The 25,308-nt window shown below is 40.8% G+C and overlaps 1 protein-coding gene and 1 non-coding gene across 2 annotated transcripts; one reads left to right on the top strand and one right to left on the bottom strand.

The window, feature by feature from the left end:
* Positions 1-128: 128 nt before the first annotated feature.
* LOC133309367 (IQ domain-containing protein IQM2-like) lies at positions 129-3,505 on the top strand. The gene is made up of 9 exons (XM_061510132.1): positions 129-243; positions 585-1,104; positions 1,192-1,306; positions 1,477-1,542; positions 1,650-1,738; positions 1,845-1,932; positions 2,042-2,281; positions 2,395-2,496; positions 2,595-3,505. The coding sequence occupies exons 2-9, from the start codon at positions 629-631 to the stop codon at positions 3,408-3,410; spliced, it is 1,992 nt and encodes a 663-aa protein (XP_061366116.1). The 5' UTR covers positions 129-243; positions 585-628; the 3' UTR covers positions 3,411-3,505.
* Positions 3,506-11,882: 8,377 nt separating this feature from the next.
* On the bottom strand, positions 11,883-11,989 carry LOC133309370 (small nucleolar RNA R71). The gene has a single exon (XR_009751310.1). It is a non-coding gene; the product is annotated as a small nucleolar RNA R71 (small nucleolar RNA).
* Positions 11,990-25,308: the final 13,319 nt, after the last annotated feature.

Here is a 25,308-nt window from a genome sequence, read left to right as displayed (position 1 = left end):
GGTCCACTCCATGTGGTTGGAAAAAAGAATCCGTGTCTTTGTCAAAGTCTATTTCGCTTTCTTCACCTTCCTTCCATCATGCTATATATATGTATGAAAATGAAGAAGATAGCTGATAACTTGAGTTATAAGTGCGAACAAGAAAAGCTAGTTGAGTTTTCCTCAGTACTTTTTCCTTTAGTGCACTACTGCACCATAACCATTCTTATCTCCTACCTGATTGCTGGCTTCTTCAACCTTTAGGTACTTTGCTCTTTGTTTTGATCCTTTCCATTTATTGATGCATCAACGAAGATGATTTTTATTTATACATATTGAATACTGTATGTTTGAACGCTAGCTCTTCACGTGCACTGCTGGCTATCTAAAACCACATAGCGAAACAAGTATGCATTGGCTATTTTATTCTTTTCCCTTCGTTGGTTTTTTCATCTCTTTTCTTTTTCTTTTTTTTTTTGATATTCATGTTTCGGTCAATGTTTTTTAACTTGTTTGTCAGATTATTCGGTTTATTTGCAATCCTTTTTAATAATGTAAAAAATGTAGCATCTGATACGATATGCTGACTTCTTTGCAATTTTCAGGACCTCGGACTGCATAAGTTTCTACAGATTGGTTTTGTTGTTATATGGGAATTTCTTTTTCATGTCCATTTGCTAAGTGCAGTCATGTGGAAGATGGCTTGGACTTATTGATTGAAAAATCCATAAACTTTGGCAATGATGAAATCAAAACTCCAATGCTTTCAGTCAGTTTCAAAAATGAAGATTTAGAACCCACAATTCTGAAATCTCTAGGTTCTGGAAAGATGACAATCGAGGCATGTGTGGGCTTCAAAAGAAAAGATATGGAGAACATAATCTCAAGTAAGACTCTGGCTTTTGACAAAGAGAAACACATGACTGTGTCAAGGATTAACAAAAAGATCAAAGGGATAGATGATCAGTCTCTTCGATCAGAGTGTCAAATGGAAAAGATCCAATCAGCACTTTTGGATCTAAACAACCACAAACACACGGCTGCACTTAAATTGCAGAAAGTATACAAAAGCTTTCGTACAAGAAGAAAACTAGCAGATTGTGCAATTCTTGTTGAACAAAGCTGGTACCAGCAACTAGAAACTCTGTCCTTTTTGCAAAATCTTCATGTGTTTTTTACATGTTTTAATTTGATCTTTTGTTTTAACAACAGGTGGAAGCTCTTGGATTTTGCTGAACTCAAGCGCAGCTCTATATCTTTCTTTGACATTGAGAAACATGAATCTGCCATTTCACGTTGGTCTAGAGCTAGAACCAGAGCTGCCAAGGTACTTTTTAACATTATGCTGCTTTGGAGGTTTTTTTTTTTTTTTTTTTATATATAATTTCTTTTGGAGTGGTCCTGGTTCCTGGTTAATGCCTTCAATAAAGTTCTCTCCCAAAATTTTAATTTTCAAGCTATAAGAAAATGAATTTAAGCATCATTTTGTCATTGCAGGTTGGTAAAGGTTTATCAAAAGATGATAAAGCTCAAAAACTTGCTTTGCAGCACTGGCTTGAAGCAGTGAGTCAAACACTTGATCATACTAATTCTTTATGTACTTGTAAATTGTAATGTTGTTCATTCATCAACCATTATTTACTGAAATGCTTTTAATGTGCATAAAACAGATTGATCCACGCCATCGGTATGGACATAATCTACACTTTTATTATGATAGATGGCTCAAGTGTCAGAGCAGAGAGCCCTTTTTCTATTGGTAATATTCTTTGTCTAATATATTTCTGGGTTACAATTTAGGCTACTGTTTTATAAAGATCCTAAATCACCAGGGTTGAAATTAAGCTTATCCTTTGAAATTTCAGGCTAGATATAGGAGAAGGAAAGGAAGTAAATCTAGAGAAGTGCCCTCGATCTAAACTCCAACAGCAGTGTATTAAATATCTAGGTCCGGTAAGGTTTCCTCCCTTTTATGTGAACGAACATCCTCTTCTTAAACGAATTTACTTGAGCTATTTTGATTTAAATTTTAATTCACTATTTTCATTCTTCTTTCTCCCAGATGGAAAGGTTGTCTTATGAAGTTGTTGTGGTGGACGGAAGGTTCTTCTACAAGCAATCAGGAGAGCTGCTTCACACTACAGGAGAAGGTGCTCATGCTAAGTGGATTTTTGTCCTTAGCACATCTAAGACCTTGTATGTTGGCAGGAAAAAGAAAGGTTCATTTCAGCATTCTAGCTTTTTGGCTGGAGGAGCCACATCTTGCGCTGGGAGACTAGTAGTTGAATATGGTATGTTGAAGGTATAAATCTGGCAGAAGGCTCATAAATTTATTATTATGTTGCTGGATTCCTATTGCCATAAGTGGCTAATATTTGATTAATTAAAAATGATTTTGTTGTTTATTTTCTACAGTCAGTTTGGCCTCACAGTGGCCATTATCGTCCCACAGCAGAGAATTTTAAGGAATTTATTTTATTCCTTCAGGATAACAATGTGGACCTTTCTGATGTCAAGGTATCAGAAGTTTAAGGCTTTGCATTCTTTGTACAGCTTTAGATATGTTTAAAAGACCCGAGAACTTATTCTGAGGAAATTCTCTTTGTTATGTGCAGATGACTCCAGTTGAGGAGGAGGAGGATGACTTGTGTTCATCGAAAAACAGAGGTCATCTTAGAAGCCACTCATATGAAGAGGACTTAACTGAGAATATGAGTGACTTGGATGCGGAAGAGATCAGTGTTGAAGAGAAGGCCAATTTGATGGAAACTGAGAACGCTTCAGTATCTGCACTGGTGGCACCTAAGATAAGGCAATTCCAGATTTTTGGAAGAGAACTGACCAATCTTGAAATACCAAAGAGGAATCAAATGATTCAAGGACTAGATAATGAGAAAGCATGTGCAAAGCAGAGCAATGAGAGTTTCCAAATGGATTCTCCTACAGGTGGTCAAGAAACAGCACAAGCTTTAGCATCAGAGCTAGATCACACGTTTCCAAAGCAAAATATTTCTGATGAAAAACATGATGTCAGTGATGTAGAAACTATTCCGGAAGAGTCGATACTTAAAAAGCTTATCTCACATAAAGAAATGAAATCATACCAATTGGGGAAGCAGTTGTCTTGCAAATGGACAACTGGAGCTGGACCTCGTATTGGCTTTGTGAGGGACTACCCTTGCAAGCTTCAGTACCTGGCTTTGGAACAAGCTAACTTGTCCCCAACAAGTGATTGCCGCTCTAAATCATCCTTTGCTCCTAGAACCACCACTGGACCTTGGTTGAGACTAGAGTGTCAACACCAGTCACAAAAATATCAGGCGAAAGTTGAAACAAGAAGCATGCCTCAAGGAGTTGAGCACAAGTCAAGATCAGAATCCTCCATGTTGGTCAGAGGAAGATCAGTGATACCAATTATTCGTATGTCATGAGTGAATACGATGCCCAATTCAATTATTCTTTTGTGTAAATATGAAACTGTATAGGAATTTTTGTCACTCTTCCCATTAATTCATCTAGGTATTTTTTTCCCCATCATGTATAATAATATAGTATGAAATTTGACCAAGTCTTTAGTGTCTATGCCCTATTAATAGAAAGGAAAAAAATCCTATCTTTCATCATGGAACAAGTTCACTGAACTGATGGTTAGTGCTGACCCCTAATCTTCGTTCAAGTATTATTATTATTATTATTATTATTCATATTCATGATAAGAATCTTGAGGTGCACTACCTCAAAACTTAGCTCAAGGGTGGGAGTTTCCAACGCCTTATAAACCCCATATTAATTGCCCATAATGTTCCGGATGGCCCAGCAATACAGCAGCCCAAAGGTCCAAGTCCAATCTCATTCCCCTATCCACGTCAGCCTTACCAGCTGTCAGCCCCCCAACCCCCAACGCAACGACACTCCCTAGGGAAAACACCAAAATGTCCCGTCTTGGGACCCTAACCCCCTAAGGTGACCGCCCCAGATACCATAAGAGGAAACTGCCCTTTGTCACACGCTGACATCGCCAGGCATAGGAGCGCATCGCTGCTATCATAGCAGCGCTTGCCACGCCCAGCAGCGTCTGCCACCCTAGCAGATCCCGAGGAGGGTTAACTCCCTCCTCACCAACCCACACAAGGTTCACATCACCTTCCCCTATAAATAAGCCCCCTGGGCACACCAAGAAGGTATCTTATGTATCGTTATTCTGCCCATTTACATTGAGTCACACATACACACACCTAATGTTGCGAAATCGGCAAGTATACCGTTCGTTTCAAGTAATAAAGTGATAAGTAGAGTATCGTTCCCACGAGGATTAATGCACCAAGTACTAGTTTAACTATTCCGCTTAAGTTGGAAAATAAAATTGGTTTGAATTGTGAAGATAATTGATTTTGAAATTTAAAAACATAATTTAAAATAAAATAATATTTAAAAACAGAATTTAAAAACAATTAATTTCTAACGCATGCAAGAAAAGATCAAGAACACGAGAAAGTATTGATGAAAAATTTATAAAAGGATGTAGCCAGGATGCACTTCACCTCCGATCCTCCCTTATATTCCTATATTGTATTTTATAATTAATTAATTCATTTGCTCAGATAATTCATTATTTTCCTATAAAATAGTTGAACCCTAATGTCTTAGTGATTTCAACCCTTTAATCCAATTAGAATCCTAATGTCTTAGTAATCCCTCTTGAATTAAGCATTAAGCAAATGAATTATACGTCTGCAATTTATGTAAGCCTATGTTTAGATCATACACAAATTGTTATTCTACCCTTGTCCAGACTAAAACCCCAATATGTCTATTGTGAGTCCTAACCCTCAAAGCTCTGTAATTTAGAGTGATCAGTTCTAAACAGGATATGAAAAATTAAACCAGGTAGAATAAAACAAACTAACTAATTAACTTATAAAATATCAATACAGAAATTATAAAGGATTCATATTGGGTTCGTGATCCCAACTACAAAAACAAACTAGTCAGACATAGCTGACTTAAATAAATTAAAGAAATAAAAAGTATTCATGAAAACAATAAAGAAAAAGAAGATGAAGGATCAATGATCTTCGTTCTTCAACTTCGTCGGAATCCTGATCTCCAGCATGAGTCTCCAAGAGCTCCCTCAATTCTCTTCAGCCAAAGATTCATTTTTCTCTGAGGTCTGAGTCTCTATTTATAGTTATTTAGGTTCACATACATAACGCAGCGAGCAACTGTTTGCCATCAGATTGAACCTACTGTTCCTGAGGAACGTTGTCAAGACAGTAGGGAACGTTTGACCAGACAGCTCATTTACTAACTTTTCTTCTTATTTTCATTCTTTATAAACAGTGATAAAACAATAATTAGCACTCTATTCTCGTGAGAACGATAATTTGGGCATTAATACTTCCTTTATTACTTGATGCGTGCACTTGCGCACTTGGGTTGGAACTAAGGGACGAATCTGTGTTCTGCAAGAACAGAGGAACGTCCCCTATCAGAACTTATATTTTTTTCCCATCAGCAAACCACCCAACAAGTTTTTGGCGCCGTTGCCGGGGATAGAAACACTAATTGTTGTTATTATCATTTTTTTCTAACACATATACTATATATCTTGCTTTACTTTTATATTTTTTTTCTCTTTATCACTGAATCTGTTGTGCATATATATACCTTGTGCTATTGGTTTATGAGTAAAGAGTTTGAAACAGACTCTGACCACTTCATTAAAGTACCTAAGTTTCTCTTTGATCCTGAGCCAGAACGTACACTCCATAGGAGAAGAAGGAACCTCAGGGAAGAATTTCCTGAAAACATGGTTGATCATATTAATAACAATGAAGAGGTTCCCCCTGAACAGAACTTCAGAACTTTGGCTGCTCCTTTCAGGAACAGACCAAATAAGGGAGTAATCCTTCCCCCAGTAGCACCAAATTTCAAACTAAAACCTATCATGTTCCACATGATTAGGGAAGCAGGGGTCTTCAATGGAGTCCCTGCAGAAGATCCTTACACACACCTCACAACATTCCAAGATATTTGTGATAATTTCTTTCTTTTCTCTTTTGAGCTGCAAATTTCTTTTTTTCTTTTTAATAATTTTTTTTTTCTTTGCAGTATTTTGCAGACCCTTCTTCTATTTCCTTTTTCAACTTACTTAACTTTTCTTTTGAGAAGTACCTTGACTTTTTTCTTTGATCAACATTTCAATCTCTTTCAAGGTGTGTCAATGGAGAAATGGTTAAGTAATTTTCATCAGGTTTTTGGATAAATTGGTCTAAGGCTCAAAAGGGCTAACAATGGAAAATTCTTTTAGGTAGGCTGTTTGGCTCTAAGTTAACAAGAATACATATGCCTTTATCATGTCAGTAATGCATGCAAGCCAGAGAAACAGTTCAAGTTCTAGAAAATTACTACAGTGAGGCCTCTCTGAAAAATATTTCTGTTTAGGCTCAAATCCTCACAGTTGTGATTCAAATTAGAATCTAATTTCAAAATTTCACATCAAGCATTATCTAAGAGTTTTAATTAAAACAATTATACAAACGAGCAGTTGTCATTCTCAGATTATAAAAATAATTGAATACTCCACAAATATCATGCTTCTTATAATTCAATCTAATTACTTCCTGAGTAAGCTCTGCAAAATCTAGGAACGCTTGTTTAGGAATTCACTATTTTTGTATTTTTTTAATTTTTCTAAAAAAATTGAAAATTTGAATGAAATGCATTGAATTAAAACAGCAAATAATAAAAAAATTGAAGGTTAAAAATATCTCCCCTTTTTACGAAAAATTTCTGTTAGAAGTCCTTTCTGTTGTGTAGTTCCGCAGTTAGCAGGTCTCGTATACAGCAGCATGCGGCCAATTCTCAGATTTAGAACATTGTTGTCCTCAGCAACAAACTAAACTAGTCGAGTGAAGCTACTTCTGCACAGGTGGAACACTCGCAGACTTGTTAAACATCAAACAGAATAATCATAAAAGTGAAATATATTAAAAGGGAGACATAATCAAACCATAATCTAAAAATAGGAAAAAGAAAACACTAAAGTCAAGGTAAAAGGTGAGAACATTGGCGCTGATAGCGTGGATTTCACGCTGTGAGCGCGGATCTCACTGGAACTTTTGGACTTGTGGCGCTGAGAGCGTGGATCTCACGCTGTTGGCGCACTTCTTTCGTGGGTTTCTGGCGCTGTCAGCGCGAATCTCACTGTATCTTTTGGTCTTGTGGTGCTACTAGCGCCAAGTTGGCGCTGCTAGCGCCAATTCCCAGATTTAAAATTTTTCCATATGGTCACCAATTACTTGACTTGTTAAAATTGAACTAACTAAGAAAATAAAGTAAATAGAATAAAAACATAAAAACTACTATTAGGTTGCCTTCCAATTAGCGCTTGTTTAACGTCACGAGCCTGACGTACCCCCTGTGATTACGGTGGTTGAAAGCATGTTAGCATTGCCGACGCATTCTTCTTGATCCAGTATTGTGTCTTTCCTTCTTGTTCCTTTCCTCAACCTTTTTCTCCACAATGTAGTTAATTTGGTTTTTAGGTTGAGATGCAGGCAATAGAGCTTCATTTGTAAGTACCTTGAATGTTGCTTGCTTTCCATCCACGCGCATTATTAACTCTACCTTAAGTACATTGATTAGCGCTCCTGAGGTTGCTAGGAATGGCCTCCCGAATATTATAGGCACACTGGCATCTTCATCAATGTCAAGAATAACAAAATCAACAGGAATTAGAAATTTGTTTACCTTGACGAGCACATTTTCCACAATACCATGTGCTTGCTTTGTTAAGCGGTCGGCTAGTTGAACATTCATCCTCGTTGGCTTTACTTCATCAATTCCCAGCTTTTTCATCAGGGTGAGGGGCATCACATTTATGCTGGCACCAAGATCGCATAAGACTTTCTCTATGGTTGTCTTGCCGATGGTGCATGGAATACTGAAGCTCCCAGGATCTTTCAACTTTGGAGGCAAGTTTTTCTGTAAGATTACACTGCACTCCTCTGTAAGCGTGACAGGTTCGTCCTCTGTGAGCTTCCGCTTCTTAGACAATGTCTCCTTCAGGAACTTTGCATACGACGGCATTTTGTCGAGTTTCTGCAAAAGGAATGTTAACTTGTAATTTCTTAAAAATATCTAAAAATTTAGAAATTTGCTTCCTTTGCTCATGTTGTTTGCTACCCATGGGATATGGAGGGTTCTCAAAACGTGAGAAATCTCATTGCTTCTTCTGAACTACAGGAGGTTGCTCCTTTGCTTCTTCTTTGCCTACTTTGGTGTGCTTATCATTGCCTGTAGAAGCTTCAACTTCATCTTTCTCTAGATCCTCGCTTTTAGTGGTGATGGCATTATAGTGCTTCCTTGAGTTGATTATGGTGTCACTGGGGAATGTTCCCGGAGCTCTTTCATTCAATTGCTTGGCCAACTGTCCAATCTGAGTCTCAAGATTTCGGATTAAAGCATCTTGATTTTTATGATGAGTCATGGTCTCGTTCATGAACGCTTCAGTTGTCTTTGTCAACTGTATCAGTGCTTTTTCTAGCTCATATGTTGGAGTTAGTGAAATTGGAGGAGGTTGTAAATATTGGTCGGATTTGTAATCTAAACCCCCCCTAGAAATCTCCTTTGGAAGTTGTTTCCTGGAGCATTGTTCTAATTTCTCTGGAAATTCTGCTGTGGTCTTGGTTCATACCAGATTCCATTCACTTGTAAAGCATATGTTCCTACCAATGTTGGGCAAACATTAGTATCATGCTCACCTTGGCAATACTCACAGTTGACCAAGTCAACTTGAGCTGTAGAGAGTTGCAACTTGTCCAACTTTGCATTCAGACTAGCTATCTGTTGAGATAGGAGCTTTTGTCCTGCAAGTGATGCATCATCGTTTACCAACTGAAGGATTCCCCTTCTTGGTTGAACTGGTTGAACTGTTATTGATGTGTTATCATCTCTTGCCATGAAGTTGATCAACTCTAAATTTTGAGCTGTTGTCTTCCTTGCTATGGTCCCACCGGCTGCACCATTGACAACCATTCTGGAGTCTGGTGTCATTCCATTATAGAAGACTCTGACCTTCTTTCCGTCTGGCAGATCATACGCGGGGAACCTTCTGATCAGTTCTTGGAATCTGGTCCAAGCTGCATATAGAGTTTCTCCTAGTTGTTGAGTGAAGTTGGTGATTTCATTCACCAACTTGTTGTATTTCTCCCTCGAGAAGTGCTCTGCGAAGAATTTGGCTGCCAGCTCATCCCACGTTCTGATGTTGTTGGGGGCTTGTCTATCCAACCATCTGAGAGCTTTCCCTGTTACAGCAAAAGGGAAAAGTCGGAGTCTAATTGCATCATCTGACACCCCGTTATGCTTGGTAGTGTCACAGATTCTCAGAAATCTATCTATGAAATCAAGGGGGTCTTCATAGTCTTCTCCGCCAAATGGGTTTTTCTCCACCAGGGTTATCAGTGCTGGCTGGATATCAAAATTATTGGCGTTGATTGGTGGTCTAATGATGCTAGAATTTGGCCTCGTGAACTGTGGAGCCAAGATTGACTCCATCAATTCCTCCTCCGGAGGTGGTAGATTATTAGCTGCCATCTCGGGTTCGGCTTTTTGCTCTGAACTCGAGGATTCCTCTTGCTTCTTTAGTTTGGTTAGCTTCCGGTTCTTCTTTGCAGTCTTTTCGATTTCTAGATCAAACTGTAAAGGTTCGCTGTTAGCTTTACCTCGCATAAAAGAGAGAAATCAATTAGAAAAAAATAAAATAAATAATTTTTTTCAATAATATTTTTTTAAAAAATTAATAAAAAAATTAAAAAAAAAGAATAAAAAAAATCAATAAGTAAATAAAATAAAATAAAAGTCCAATCTTAAAGATTGAAAATTAAAAATAATATTGGCGTAATTAATCCCTGGCAACGGTGCCAAAAACTTGTTGCGAAATGGGCAAGTATACCGTTCGTTTCAAGTAATAAAGTGATAAGTAGAGTATCGTTCCCACGAGGATTAATGCACCAATTACTAGTTTAACTATTCCGCTTAAATTGGAAAATAAAATTGGTTTGAATTGTGAAGATAATTGATTTTGAAATTTAAAAACAGAATTTAAAATAAAATAATATTTTAAAACAATTAATTTCTAACGCATGCAAGAAAAGATCAAGAACGCGAGAAAGTATTGATGAAAAATTTATAAAAAGGATGTAGTCAGGATGCACTTCACCTCCGATCCTCCTTTATATTCCTATATTGTATTTTATAATTAATTAATTTGTTTGTTCAGACAATTCATTATTTCCCTATAAAGTAGTTGAACCCTAATGTCTTAGTGATTTCAACCCTTTAATCCAATTAGAATCCTAATGTCTTAGTTTCCCTCTTGAATTAAGCATTAAGCAAATGAATTATAAGTCTGAAATTTATGTAAGCCTATGTCTAGATCATACACAAATTGTTATTCTACCATTGTCCAGACTAAAACCCTAATATGTCTATTGTGAGTCCTAACCCTCAAAGCCCTATAATTTAGAGTGATCAGTTCTAAACAGGATATGAAAAATTAAACTAGGTAGAATAAAACAAACTAACTAATTAACTTATAAAAATATCAATACAGAAATTATAAAGGATTCACATTGGGTCTGTGATCCCAACTACAAAAACAAACTAGCCAGACATAGCTGGCTTAAACAAATTAAAGAAATAAAAAGTATTCATGAAAACAATAAAGAAAAAGAAGATGAAGAAGATGAAGGATCAATGATCTTCGTTCTTCAACTCCGTCGGAATCCTGATCTCCAACGTGAGTCTCCAAGAGCTCCCTCAATTCTCTCCAGCCAAAGATTCCTTTTTCTCTGAGGTCTGAGTCTCTATTTATAGTTATTTAGGTTCACATACATAACACAGCGAGCAACTATTTGCCATCAGATTGAACCTACTGTTCCTGAGGAACGTTGTCAAGACAGTAGGGAACGTTTGACCAGAAAGCTCATTTACTAACTTTTCTTCTTATTTTCATTCTTTATAAACAGTGATAAAACAATAATTAGCACTCTATTCTCGTGAGAACGATAATTTGGGCATTAATACTTCCTTTATTACTTGATGCGTGCACTTGCGCACTTGGGTTGGAACTAAGGGACGAATCTGTGTTCTGCAAGAACAGAGGAACGTCCCCTATCAGAACTTATATTTTTTTCCCATCAGCAAACCACCCAACAAGTTTTTGGCGCCGTTGCCGGGGATAGAAACACTAATTGTTGTTATTATCATTTTTTTCTAACACATATACTATATATCTTGCTTTACTTTTATATTTTTTTTCTCTTTATCACTGAATCTGTTGTGCATATATATACCTTGTGCTATTGGTTTATGAGTGAAGAGTTTGAAACAGACTCTGACCACTTCATTAAAGTACCTAAGTTTCTCTTTGATCCTGAGCCAGAACGTACACTCCATAGGAGAAGAAGGAACCTCAGGGAAGAATTTCCTGAAAACATGGTTGATCATATTAATAACAATAAAGAGGTTCCCCCTGAACAGAACTTCAGAACTTTGGCTGCTCCTTTCAGGAACAGACCAAATAAGGGAGTAATCCTTCCCCCAGTAGCACCAAATTTCAAACTAAAACCTATCATGTTCCACATGATTAGGGAAGCAGGGGTCTTCAATGGAGTCCCTGCAGAAGATCCTTACACACACCTCACAACATTCCAAGATATTTGTGATAATTTTAAAGCTGAGGGTGTAACAGAGGAGAGCATGAGAATGAGGTTGTTCCCTCACTCCTTGAGCTTAAAAGCTAAAACATGGATGAAAACTCTCACCCCTGGATCAATCCACACATGGGAAGAACTCTCTAACAAGTTCATAGAGAGGTTTCTCCCAATGTCTCGACAGCTGATGTTAGAGCTGAAATCTCTAACTTCAGAATGTTTTATGGAGAAAATCTCTATGAAGCATGGGAGAGATACAAGGACATCATAAGAAAATGTCCAAACCATGAGGTAGAGAGTTAGGGAGTGTTACAATCTTTTTATAAGGGACTTGACCATACTTCTCAATCTCACCTAGATTTTGCTGCAGGAGGATATTTCTTTACAGGAACACTTGAATCAAGGTACGAAATCATAGAAGGGACTGCTGAAAGATGTCTCCAATGGCCAATAGACAGAGTGAGCCCAGTGAGGAAGACATGCATGCTAGAAACTGATAAACAAACAGCCATGGAAGCCCAGCTGACATCACTCATGAATGAAGTGAAGAACCTGAGAGCTGACCAAGCAGCACCAAGGATAAAAGTCTTACAACTCACAGCAACTGAAACAGAACCATGCTCAGCCTGTGGTGACCTTTATGACTCAACAGACTGCCCATCCACTGCATTGGTGTGTTATGCAGAAAATTTTGGCAATAAGAACTTCACCAGAGACAATCAACAAGCAGGACGAAATACACATTCAAGCCCTGGAGGAACTATCATTAAGGATCAGAAGCACAACACCCAATGGAGGCCACCCATTAACCAGAGACCATTCAACAACAATCAGCAGCAGTATCAGCAAGGTAGCAGCAGTGGAACGTTTGAACAAAGAAGAAACAACTACGTTCTGTTCCACAGAGATGACCAACGCATCAACACCCTGGAAAATTATGTCAAGGAATGATGCAGTGGTCAGGAACATTGAGTCCTGTCTGGGGCAGATTGCTGCCAACCTTCAAACCAGAACACCAGGATCACTACCAGGGGACACTGAGGTCCCCTCAACTATTTATGAAACCCCTTGAGAGGTAAGTACCATGTCTAGCTAAAGACATTAAACTAAGCGCTGACTGAGAGGCAACCCAGTAGATACATTTGCTCTCTGACAAAGAGCAAAGTTTTGGGGTGGTTATCCATAACCACATAGCTCCCAAAAAGGAGGGAACGTCTGATGTTCCTCTCCAAAAAGTCCAAATAAAGTATGTTCCGTTCCAGGAACGTAGTTTTGGGGTGGTCCCTGACCACACAATCCCAATATAAAAAATATATATATATAATTATATGTTTTGTTACATGTTCATTTAGATTTATTAAATAATAGGTGATAGGTTAGTACGTTCCTTTTTCCTTATTTAGTAGTCATTGTTGCATGTTAACTTGTTATTTATGTCAGATTAGTTATTTATTTATTAGTTAGGAAAAGACAAAGGGAACGTTCCCTGGGTTAGGTGGCAAGAGTGACTGGGACACCTGTCCCTGCTGAGTCACTTAAAAAGATACGCAGACATATCTAATTTGCATTCATTGCAAATCTTGGAAACGTGCTCAGAAAAAGAAATCGTCTCCTCAACCATTAAGACAACTGCACCCTTTCCTTTTCCCTCTCTCTCACGTCCTGACCTAAACCGTTCCATCTTCTCACACTCATCCCATCAGTAACTGGTCACCTACTACTGACCACTCGTTCTGTAACGTCCCCATTCCACTTCCTCTTCAACCTCCTCTCCTTAACCTCCACGTCCCAAAAACTTTTCGTTTACTCCTCCATTGTCTATTTAAACTCACTCACTGCTTCCTTTGAGTTTTACTATTTCCATTCAACTCAGAACCTTTTCTTCCTCTGCATTGTGCCCTAACCTCCTTTCTGCTAAAAATGACTAAGCTTTCGATCAAGGTGACTCATGTGGCCAACCGTGGCGAAGAACCAGAACTCACCGAGCCCATCATTCATCTATACCCAGAGAGGAACATCTCCTTGCAGCAAGAAAAATTGGTTCTGCCCTCATTTGTGAAACAGTCCTTAATCAAGCTTCAGTGGCGGCGTTTTGCCACTGATGACCGTAAAGTGAATGTCTCCCTAGTAGGAGAGTTCCTATACCAGACGAGGAGGCTGAAGAAAGATGCCCCTGACGTGGTCACAGTAAGGGGAAAACAAGTGTCATTTTCCCCTGCTGATGTCCAAGAAGTACTCCACCTCCCCACCGTTACTAACTGTCCGTACAAGGAGTACTTGGACAGTAGGGAGGAGTACACATTTCAGAAGGATCTGAAGCTAACAGTAGCTTTGGACAATCCCAACTACTATAAAGGGTCCTTGTGCAAGGGTAGCATGAGGGACATAGCCAGGTTTTGAGCACTGTTTGCAAATTCCAACATCACTCCCACAACTCATGAAGCCTCTGCTAGTTGGGGGCTGCAAGTCAAATCTACTGCATCATTAAGCACATTCCTTTTGATGCAGTAACCCTCATCTATAACAGCCTGAAGAAGGACATAAGGAAGACCACAGTCTGCCTCCCCTGCCTCATCACCAAGCTCTGTCTGAAAGCTGGTGTAGAGGAACACCCAGATGACATCAAACGGGTGGCATCTATCCTTGATGCTAAGACCTGGAACGGTCTTAAAAGCACCTACATTGACACCACCCAACCTATTCCTGCCAATCTCAGACGCTCCCCCATCGGTGATGATGAAGAGGAAACCCTTGTGATCTCACAGAAGAAGGCCACCAAGACGACTCCTTCAAAATCTTCCCCTTCTGCCCACGTTCCAGCAAGGAGAACTGTCCCTCCTCCCACCAAGGTAAAGAAGGATGCCCCTGTTGCTACTGATGGCAAACAGGGCAAGAAGAAATCTCCTGCCAAAGTTCCCCCAAGAAAGGGGGAACGTTTGAGTCAGAGGCTAAAGAAGGTCCTTAGCAGTAACAGGCCAGAGGGAGCATCCTCTGCAAAACCTATCACCCTCTCTGACAAGGAGGAGGAGAGTGAAGACAATGAGCCTTTGGCAAAACGGCTGAAGGCTGGCAGAATGTCAGCAACCAAGTCAGCTTCCAAGGAGACGTCCCCAAGCAGCTCAGACTCTACATTTTCTGACATTCTGTCCCCACCACCTGTTCACTCTCCACCAAGACAAATCACCCCACAACCCTCTCCTAGGCAGCAACAAGGAGAGGGAACAATAGAAAAAGAAGCAGCATCTGCTGCAGAGACATCAGTGGCTGAGTAAGAGGCTCAACCACAGAAGAAAAATGACAAAGTACAGGGGTTCTCATAGAACCCCCAAAGAAGAAAGCAAAGACAACAGGCCCCAGGAAGATCAATCTGGGAGGTCCTCTATCATACCCTGTCATCTGTCCCGATACATCTGGGGACGAAGCTCTTGCTAGAGCTTTGGCAGAAGAAGAAAGGATGGCAATTCCTCCACTGATGGAGCAACAAGCTGAAGCCATGCCCTCCTCATCCAGAACACCAGTGGATGAGCCCAACCCAACACCTGTCATACCTTCTGCTACTGGCAACATCCAGCAGAAGAGGCAACCACCCTCCTCCCTCACAACAGCAATCCCCATCTCAACCAGGAAAAGATCCCAAATTGGGATTGCTGAGATCTTTGAAATGTTGGGGGAGAAATTAGAAAAACAGTTGCCAGCCAAGAAGTCTGTTCCCCAACTTGATATGACAAGCACTAATGAAGAGCTGAAAGCTCTAAGGGACGAGCTGGCACAGCTCTTATCTGCCTTCAACACCTTCCAACAACAGCAGAAGGAGGAGAGAGAACAACAGCTCAGCACCATAAAAGCAGCCATCAAGGAAGCCAGTGTTGCATCCTATGAATCAACACTCTAAGCAGTCCAAGGAGAAATTGCTAAAGCAGCTAACTCCCTAATCCTTTCCAACTCTCTGCGCAACCACACAGCAGAGCTCTTACTCAACAGGCTCGTCTCCAAACAAGCTGAAGAACGTAAGGAAACCAAAGAAGCCATCAGGGCCTTTGGAACGTACCTGGAGAGGAGAATTTATGAGTTGGAAATGAGACTGCTGGATGTTGAAAAACAAGTTATCTATTTGCGCACTGACAGAACCATAATGAGGTCCACCATCAACTCCCTGGTTGCAATCATCAGCGATTTATTGAAGGATGCTGAGAAATGGCTCCCTGCACATGAAGTCCTCAGATTAAAAGATCTGCTCATGAGGAGACCATTGACACAAGAGGAGATTGATGAAGCCAAGGAAGCTGAAGCTGCAAAAAGGAACCCTTGGGACAGAAGACCTCTCCAATGAAAAGGAGAAAACCCTCATATCTATCTTAGCTTAGTTTATTTTCAGTTCTGTTTTAATTTCTTTTCCTTTCCGTTCCCTTGTAATTAATCTTTTTTGAAATAGAAAAGACCCTTTTTTTTATCAAACTGCTTGGTATATGCATGCATTTCAGTTATAGTATTAAGACTGCCCAATTCTTTTGGATTAACTAACATACATGAAACACGAAGTCACTGACTAATTATGCTTGTTCTTTCTTTGAGTACTTGAAAATAGAAACAGTGCAGGGAATTTAATCCTCAGATTTTTGAAAGAAGCTGATCTGTGTGAACTCAAACTGGTAAGGAATGAAAAAATGCCAAACACCTACTTCTAAGAGCGTTCCTGAGGTGTAACCATAATGAAACTTCTCAGCTTGCCTTAATGTTGTAAGTACTGCTGAAGATAGATGAATTATGCTGTCAAGGATCAAAACAGAATCACACACTCACCTCACCTCCATCATACACCATCTGGTCAAACAGAAAGAACAAGGAACGTACTCAACAATGAACAAAAAAAAGGACAGAAGAAAAACAAAGAAAAAGGGGAACAGCCATTCAAAAGAATTCAAGAAAAACCAGAAAACCTTCCTCCAAAGGGAGAAAAAGGTTCAAGAAAAGGTGTTCCCTCAAAACAGAAAAAGTCCAAGTTCAAAGGCACAAAAGCTAAACGTTCCTTGATCCCACAAATCAGACCACCACTTCTTCCACATTTCCATACACTCACCCATCAAAGAATCCTTGGAACGGAAGACGGCTGTACTTCATAGGAACGCAGCAGAAAGGCAAGTTCTGAAGAATCACATCCAGGAATGGACAGAGCAAACACCAACCCATGAGTGATAGTGAGACAAAAGATCAGCAACCTTCTCTTATCTGGGGACAGAATCCTCTTACTGTTTACTATGGAGAGTAGTTCATTTTCTGAAAAGTTCATGGTTGCTCACTGGCTCAAGTTCTTTTCTGTTATGCTATTCTTTTAAATTGGGCAGACCAATACAATATTTCTGAGTTGTTTGAGGACAACCAACAGTTTAGCTTTGGGGTGTTTGATGGGACGTAAATTTGTTTCCATCTAAGCCCATTTTGATGGCAAAATACCATACGTTCCCTCATCTGATGAGCAACTTCAGCATGAAAATCACTTGTTTTACACATTTGTGACAAAAACACAGTGGGAGAACGGATGATAACGTATTCCTTTAAAATATATTACAAGGGGAACGGACTGAGACGCATTTAATGCACCTGCTCCATTCATTTAATGCTTCTGTACACTTTGTAGGTAACGTAGAGTTAAAGACTTCTAAAAAGCAAGGCGGTGCACCAACTGAGCAGATGGAAACCTGAAGAGCAGAGAATCAAGATTTCTCATTGGCTGAAAACAAAAGCAAGGCATGGGAAGGTCTGCAAACAACGGCTAATCATCACCAAATCTTGTTCTATCCAGCAATTCATGCAAGCTTCACACTCTGCTGCCACAGTCCCGTCTCCTCATTCAAGCAACTAGCTCCCAAGGAATTACAGTCTTACCACTCCTCTTCCAGCTATAAATAGGACCACCCTCACACAAAAACATCATCGAATCCTGGAGGGTTTGCAGTTCGAAAGGAAGAGATCACTTAGTAGTAGTTAGTAACTTAGTTTAATTTTAAGTTGTAACTGTAGTTAAGTGACAACCCTCTTCTCTTCTCTGTAAACAACTATCAAGACTCAACACGAGCAAATACCCATCTTTCTCCATTTTCTGTTTCTTTTTGTAAACTGTCTTTTAAATTAATATAAGTGTTTTTCTCTTTGTTCCAATCGTTATCTCTTGACTGAATCTCGGGTCTATGTGATCTCAGTTGATAATAATTATGTTTAAACTATCAGCCATGAGCTGAACTATCTGTGTAACGGGTAAAATGTGAAACTCTTAAAGAACTGTTTTCAAAACTCTTGACCGAAGCTTTTTGTATTTCTTTGGCTAAGTAAGCTATATTCATTGTGCGCCAATGAAAATTGGGTACATACTGAGAAAGGAACTTCCATAAGGAAGGGATTTCAGACAGCTTAGCCATTGGGGGGAGGTAGATGTCATGGCAAAAACGCTACTGGTCACCTTAGGAATAAGGGGCCAACTCGTCCATTTTAAGGTTCTGAACTAAGTACCTGTTGGAGTCAAGGGAGCCATAGGAATATGGAAACTTGTGAGTCATCTAGACCATGAGCTGAGGAATCAGAGTTGGCAAGCAAAGAAACTGGGACAAAGCCAAAAGGTGTTAATTCTTGAGCAGAGAAAACAGCCCCTTTAAGAGTGAAGCAGTGAATCCGTTCCTTCTGTTAAACTGTTTTAACCACCACCCTATTGTCTCTTGATTATAGTTATTTCTGTTTTAGTAGTTTTTATTTTATTTTATTTAGTACTTATAAAATCTCCAATGATTATTATCTCACCTTCTTTTAAATAGAAAGGATCACATACATAACGCAGCGAGCAACTGTTTGCCATCAGATTGAACCTACTGTTCCTGAGGAACGTTGTCAAGACAGTAGGGAACGTTTGACCAGACAGCTCATTTATAAACAGTGATAAAACAATAATTAGCAATATATCCTCGTAGGAACGATAATTTGGGCATTAGTACTCCCTTTATTACTTGATGCGTGCACTTGCGCACTTGGGTTGGAACTAAGGGACGAATCTGTGTTCTGCAAGAACAGAGGAACATCCCCTATCAGAACTTATATTTTTCCCCCATCAGCAAACCACCCAACATCTGCCAACTGGGATCTCAGCAGGAGAAGGAACCTCTTGTGCACCCGCCGCTACCAAAGGCCCCTCACTGTAACACCCCGTATATATCCAGTAGTGTTATCATTACATCGTATTAAGCTTCGCTTAATTAAAAATGCGGAATATTCTTTTTCTTTTCAATTATGACATCATTATCAATTACCAAGTTGATTACTTAATCAATTTCATAAAATATCGTCTGAATGTAAATTGCAATAAGACATCTACTGAAATACCTCAATATATAAATAAAGTGAGTATCTAAATCAAAGATCTACATCACGTAGTCCGGACAATATCTTGATACATTATTACAACTCCAAATAAAACTAAGACATAACTAGTCTATGTGTCATGGACAATCCCCATGCTCACCAAATCAACAGCGTCTCAACAAGATAATCATAAACATAAAATGAAGCTCAAAGCATAAAAGCAGCATGCATATCCAGCATCCAACAAGTCAGCATATAATAATATCATCAATATCTAACTTAGCCCCGGCCTCCTGCCGCCTGAGGTCTCAACATTACCGAACCTGAAATAAGCATTCCCCAAACGTGGGGTGAGATCTCTAATCAAGAAATCTCAGTAAGACAAGGGGTCCTCAAGTATCTTCCACCCCAAGCTCACTTACATGTGCAATATAAGTTCTAAAAGCATTCATATCAATATTAGTTCCAAAACTATGCAGTGCAACAGATATTCATGCCATGTGTGTTTATCACTATTCTACTGGCCAGAGAAATGCAGGAATACGTCTATACCTACATGTAGTACAAGGAACACCGCTTGCACCTCACCCACAGCCTCACCATCTTGTATGTACCACATACTCAGGCTTACCGTATAGGTGGAACACCACATGCATATCATAAAGGCACTAGCATATAACAGCTCAACAGCATTTCCAAAACATCAAAAGCATGTAACACAACATGCATACAACCATACCCCCATGGGACATGGTAGAACCACAACATTACTAAACCGAGGACACGAAAGCTTACCTTGCAAGCTAGCTATCCAAGCCAAGAGTCCACACTATCTCAAGGCCCACAAACAGCACAATCACAATCTGCCCATACCATAATTAATAATCAATAATCATAGCACAGATTATACTAAGTGATTAAGTCTTTCTTACTCATTTTAACTCATTACATGTTGTTTCTGCAGGAGGTATTCGAATACTCCACGAGTAGTATTCGAATACTCCAGCTCTCCAGAAAGTATCTGAATACTTTCACTCCAGTATTCGCATACCACAAGGTATCTGAATACCAAACCCCAAGTATTTGAATACTATTAAGTATTCGAATATTTCTGCAAGGGTAATCGAATACTTTCTTCCCAGAAAGTATCCCAATACTCCGACAATGAGTATTCGACTACCTGATGAACAAGTATTCGAATACTACACGAAAAGTAGTCGAATACTTCTTCAACAGAATGCAGAAATTCGAGCCGACTTGTGCATAATCCCAAATTTAAAGGTCCAAAAGCGATTGGGAGTCCAATGACTCCCTAAACAGATAATCACCAACAAGTTATGAACCCAAAAACACATTCTTTTACTCAAATGGTTAAAGTTCCTCTTTTTAATTGATTAAACAAGCTTTAAACTCCAAAATGAAAAAGAGGTGATCATGGTATACCTCAAAGGCTCACAACTCCGAAAATGAGACACAAATGGAGCACTCTTCACTGCACCAAGGTTCAGACTAACGCAAGACACGAAAATGGCACACCAAGCTTGGTCTTTTAAGCCAAAAGATCACTTCTTGGCACCACAAAATGCCATGACAAGGTCTCTCCCTCACAACTCAGCAACACAGCCTCAAAACACTCCCAACCAACAGCAACAAAGACTCAGAAATGCTTCTCAAGTCACCACCAAGACTACCTCACACAATACACAAGTGTTTAAGTGGCATGAACAAGGAGAAAGGTGACACCTTTGGCTCACAAGAGGGAAGTAAGGTGAAGGTGGCAATGGGAGGCACAAGGCTGAAGAGAAATCAGAAAACACTCACGTAGGCACATCACACATGGCCTAGGGTTTTGAGCAAAGATCCTATTTATAGTCCACTTAACTACCAACACACAATATTAACTTTAATTGCTACGCTTAGTATTTTAATCCCAAACTTTGGATCCGTAACCTACTCAATTTTACAAGAATTATCATATTTTTATAATATTTTTCGGAGCACCTTTCCGGTACGCGCTTTTCATAGCCAGTATTAGTTTCTGGCACCAATTCTCATTATTTGGACTTGAAACTCGTTTTACAAGTCCTATATATCATTCTAGTAATTATCATGCACTTATTATAATTTTCCGAGATAATTTTTCGATACGCATTTATACCGACTAGCAGAACCGGTATTTGCAATTTTCTTTCGAAAAGCGACTTTAAGTATAATTAACCACTTACTATATTTATATAAGCCTTATAATAATTATTAGGGTCAATAATGGAATCATTTCCTATTTTTGCATAATTAATTAATTAAATTCCTTTATTAACGGTGCGGGTTCTTACATTCACCTCACCTTTTTAGGATTTTGTCCTCCAAATCAGAAAACATACCTGCTCGAAACTCGGGGTACTGCCGGAGAAGCTCGTCCTCACGCTCCCAAGTACACTCCTCAGGTGTTCTTCCAGTCCATTGCACTTTGACAATCGGAATGATCTTGCTCCTCAGCTGCTTCTCGCCACGATCGAGAATCTTTAGTGGTCCGACAGGAGTTTTCAGGTTCTCCCGAACCTCCACATCATCAGGTTGCACCACGTGCGACAGATCTGCTATGTACTTCCGAAGCTGAGACACGTGAAACACGTCGTGGATGTTAGCCAAGTTCGGAGGCAAGGCAACAGGTCCTACTCTACCAAGAATCTAATATGGCCCAATATATCGCGGGCTCAGCTTCCTCACTCCGAGTGCCCGACCAACACCGGTGACAGGTGAAAGTCTCACAAACACGTGTTCACCCTCACTGAACTCCAGTGGACGATGCTTGACATCATAGTAGCTCTTCTGGCGATTCTGCGCCTGCTTCAACTTTTCTCTGATCATCTGGATCTGCAAGGTGGTATCTTGGACAAAGTCCAAGCCAAAAGCTCCTTGTCTCCAACCTCAGACCAACAGGTATGAGTCCGACACCTCCTACCATACAGTGCTTCGTAGGGCGCCATGCCCAGGCTAGCATGAAAGCTGTTGTTGTACGAAAACTCAACCAACGGAGGGTACCTATCCCATGCCGAGCCTTGCTCCAACGTGCAAGCTCGCAACATGTCCTCCGAGGTCTGGATGGTCCTCTCAGTATGTCTATCAGTCTGAGGGTGATAGGCGGTACTCAATCTCAACTGCGTACCAAAGCCTCCTGCATCGCCTCCCAGAAGCAAGATGTGAACTTCGGGTCCCTATCACTGATGATACTCTCGGGCACCCCGTGAAGCCTCACAATCTCGCGAACATAAAGCTTGGCCAACTACTCTGTAGTGAAGCTCACCTTCACTGGAAGAAAATGGGCAGACTTCGTCAGTCTGTCCACAATGACCCAGATAGAGTCACAACCCGCCTGAGTCTTAGGCAAACCCACCACGAAATCCATGGAAATACCTTCCCACTTCCACTGTGGTACTTCAAGAGGTTGAAGCTCACTAGACGGCTTCTGGTGCTCAATCTTCACTTTCTGACAAACCAAACACTTGGACACGAAAAAAGCAACATCTTTCTTCATGCCCGGCCACCAGAAGTTCCTCTTCAGGTCTTGATACATCCTAGTAGCACCAGGGTGGATAGAAAATTGTCCCTTATGGCCCTCTGCCATAACCTCTTCGGTCAACAGACCTCGAGGAACCACAATCCTCTGCTGAAACAAAAGCAATCCATCATCATTCCAAGACACATCGGCCTGGTTCTTTACATACTCTAGGCACTCTCTCTGAACTTGTGCCTCTTTGATCTTTTCTAACAGCTTGTTCACAACGTCTGCTGCTTCCATCTCGAGAAGTACACCCTCACGCGGAGCGGTCACTGCCAAGTTTCAGAACTTCTCAACCACATCAAAGTTACCAAGTAACAAACTGGATGAGCTACTGGATTTTCGACTCAAAGCATCAGCTACCACATTGGCCTTGCCGGGATGATACCTCAGCTCGAAGTCGTAGTCCTTTATGAACTCCATCCATCTCCTCTGCCTCATGTTCAACTCCTTATGGTCGAACAGGTACTTCAAACTCTTGTGGTCACTGGACACCACAAACCTCAAACCAAAAAGATAATGCCTCCAAATCTTGAAAGCAAACACAATAGCAGCCAACTCCAAATTATGAGTAGGGTAGTTCTCCTCATGAGGTTTCAACTACCTCGAAGCATAGGCAATCACTTTGCCCAAATGCATCAACACACAACCTAGCCCCTTCCCGGAGGCGTCGGTGTAAAGCTCAATCTCAAGCGCAGGATCAGGAAGGACCAACACGGGAGCAGTAGTCAGTCTCTCCTTCAATTCCTGAAAGCATTCCTCACACTCGTGAGTCCAGACAAATGGAGTCTCCTTCCGAGTAAGGCGAGTCAAAGGGAGAACCATCGTGGAGAAACCCTTGATGAACCTCCGATAGTAACCTGCCAAACCCAGAAAGCTCCTCACTTCTGTAACTGTCTTGGGTCTCTCCCAATCCAGTATGGCCTCGATCTTGTTCGGATCCACTGCAACTCCTTCAGCAGAAATAACATGCTCAAGGAACTTCACAGACTTGAGCCAAAACTCACACTTTGAAGGCTTCGCATACAGCTTCTTCTCCTTCAGCACTTGCAGAACAATTCTCAGATGCTCTACATGCTTCTCTTCCGTCTTGGAGGATATCAAAATATCGTCAATGAAGACTATCACAAACTGATCCAGGTACGGCTGAAAAATCTGGTTCATGTAATCCATGAACACAGCAGGTGCATTGGTGAGTCCAAATGGAATCACCAAATATTCAAAGTGACCGTATCTCGAACGAAATGCGGTCTTCAGGACATTCTCCGGCTTCACCCGAATCTGATGGTATCCGGACCGGAGATCAATCTTGGAATACACGCAAGCACCCCTGAGCTGATCCAACAGATCATCAATCCGAGGAAGGGGATACTTGTTCTTGATTGTCACCTTGTTCAGCTGCCTGTAGTCGTGCACAATCGCATTGTCTCGTCCTTCTTCTTCACAAAAATGACCGGTGCTCCCCAAGGAGACACACTCGGTGTAATAAAATCTTTCGCTGAAAGATCCTCAATATGCTTCTTCAGCTCTGCCAGCTCCGGTGGCGACATCCGGTATGGAGCTAAAGAAATGGGCCCCACACCAGGCAACAGATCAATAGAGAACTCTATCTCCCTCTGTGGCAACACCACACGCTCAAGCCCCAACAGCAATCCCGGGAATAACCTCTAAGTTGGCCATCGGCAATCCTATGCGCTACATCGCGATGAACAGTAGGTGGCCCCAGAGTCAAACAAGACATCCACAGGTGAACCACAAATGGGTAACAGTACCTCTAACAAGGTTCGGAGCTCTATCCGACTGCTGACGATCCAGAATATAAACTCTCCCAGAAGATGGTGGCACTGCCGGTGCCGAAGTAGGTGGAAGGGGATCCATCTGAAGTGGCACTGCCTGCACTGCAGTAGCCCTCGCCGTCGCCGACGGACAGTCTCTGGAGAAGTGGCCCTCCTTGCCACACTGAAAGCAAATCAATTGGCTGGTAGAACACGGCCCAAATGAGTCTTCCCTCATCCCGAACACTTAGGAGCAGGAGGTCTCGCTTCACTCCCCTGAGCAGAAGTCCTCTTGATCTGATTTGGCGCTTGCCGAGTTGCCATCTGTTTTCCTTTACCCTTGTTCCCAAACTTCTTGTCTCTCCAAGAACTGGAACTACCAGCTGCTACTTTCGTCGCCTCAGCAACCTTAGCCTTCTTGGCCTTACTCGTGCTGTAGAAATCCTCAATATCACGACACTGCTGAACCAGTGTCCCAAAGTCTCTAGAAGCGGAACCAGCAATATCCTCACTAAGTCCCTTGCGGAACTTAGCAGCCAAGAATGTAGGAGAAGGCCTCGCCATCCTGAAGTGTGCAAACATCACCAACTGGTTGAACTTGGCCAGGTACTCGTCCACAGACAACGAGCCCTGAACCAATCTGTCGAACTCTCCATGCTGCCTCTCCTGAGCGCTGCCATATGGAAATTACTAACCCAAGAAGAAATCCTTCGAACAATGGCCACGTCATCCTATCACCTCGCCATCCTGAAGTGTGCAAACTTCACCAACTGGTTGACTTGGCCAGGTACTCGTCCACAGACAACGAGCCCTGAACCAATCTGTCAAACTCTCCATGCTGCCTCTCCTGAGCGTCATATGGAAAGTACTGACCCAAGAAGAAATCCTCGAACAATGGACACGTCATCCTATGGCCCTGCATCTCGTAGATAAG

This window comes from Gastrolobium bilobum, unplaced genomic scaffold (genome assembly GCF_033153095.1).
Source record: "Gastrolobium bilobum isolate Gb01-03AN ecotype WA unplaced genomic scaffold, APGP_CSIRO_Gbil_v1 utg19171, whole genome shotgun sequence".
NCBI lineage: Eukaryota > Viridiplantae > Streptophyta > Magnoliopsida > Fabales > Fabaceae > Gastrolobium > Gastrolobium bilobum.
Note: the sequence above shows the minus strand (reverse complement) of the source record. Positions and strands in the feature narration are given on the sequence as shown.

Bases quoted from the DNA above. Each gene is read 5' to 3' on its own strand.
- LOC133309367 (XM_061510132.1), top strand. From the start codon at position 629: ATGGGAATTTCTTTTTCATGTCCATTTGCTAAGTGCAGTCATGTGGAA. The intron at 1,105-1,191 runs GTACCAGCAACT...TTTTAACAACAG, and splicing joins ATTCTTGTTGAACAAAGCTG to GTGGAAGCTCTTGGATTTTG. The intron at 2,282-2,394 runs GTATAAATCTGG...TATTTTCTACAG, and splicing joins TTGAATATGGTATGTTGAAG to TCAGTTTGGCCTCACAGTGG.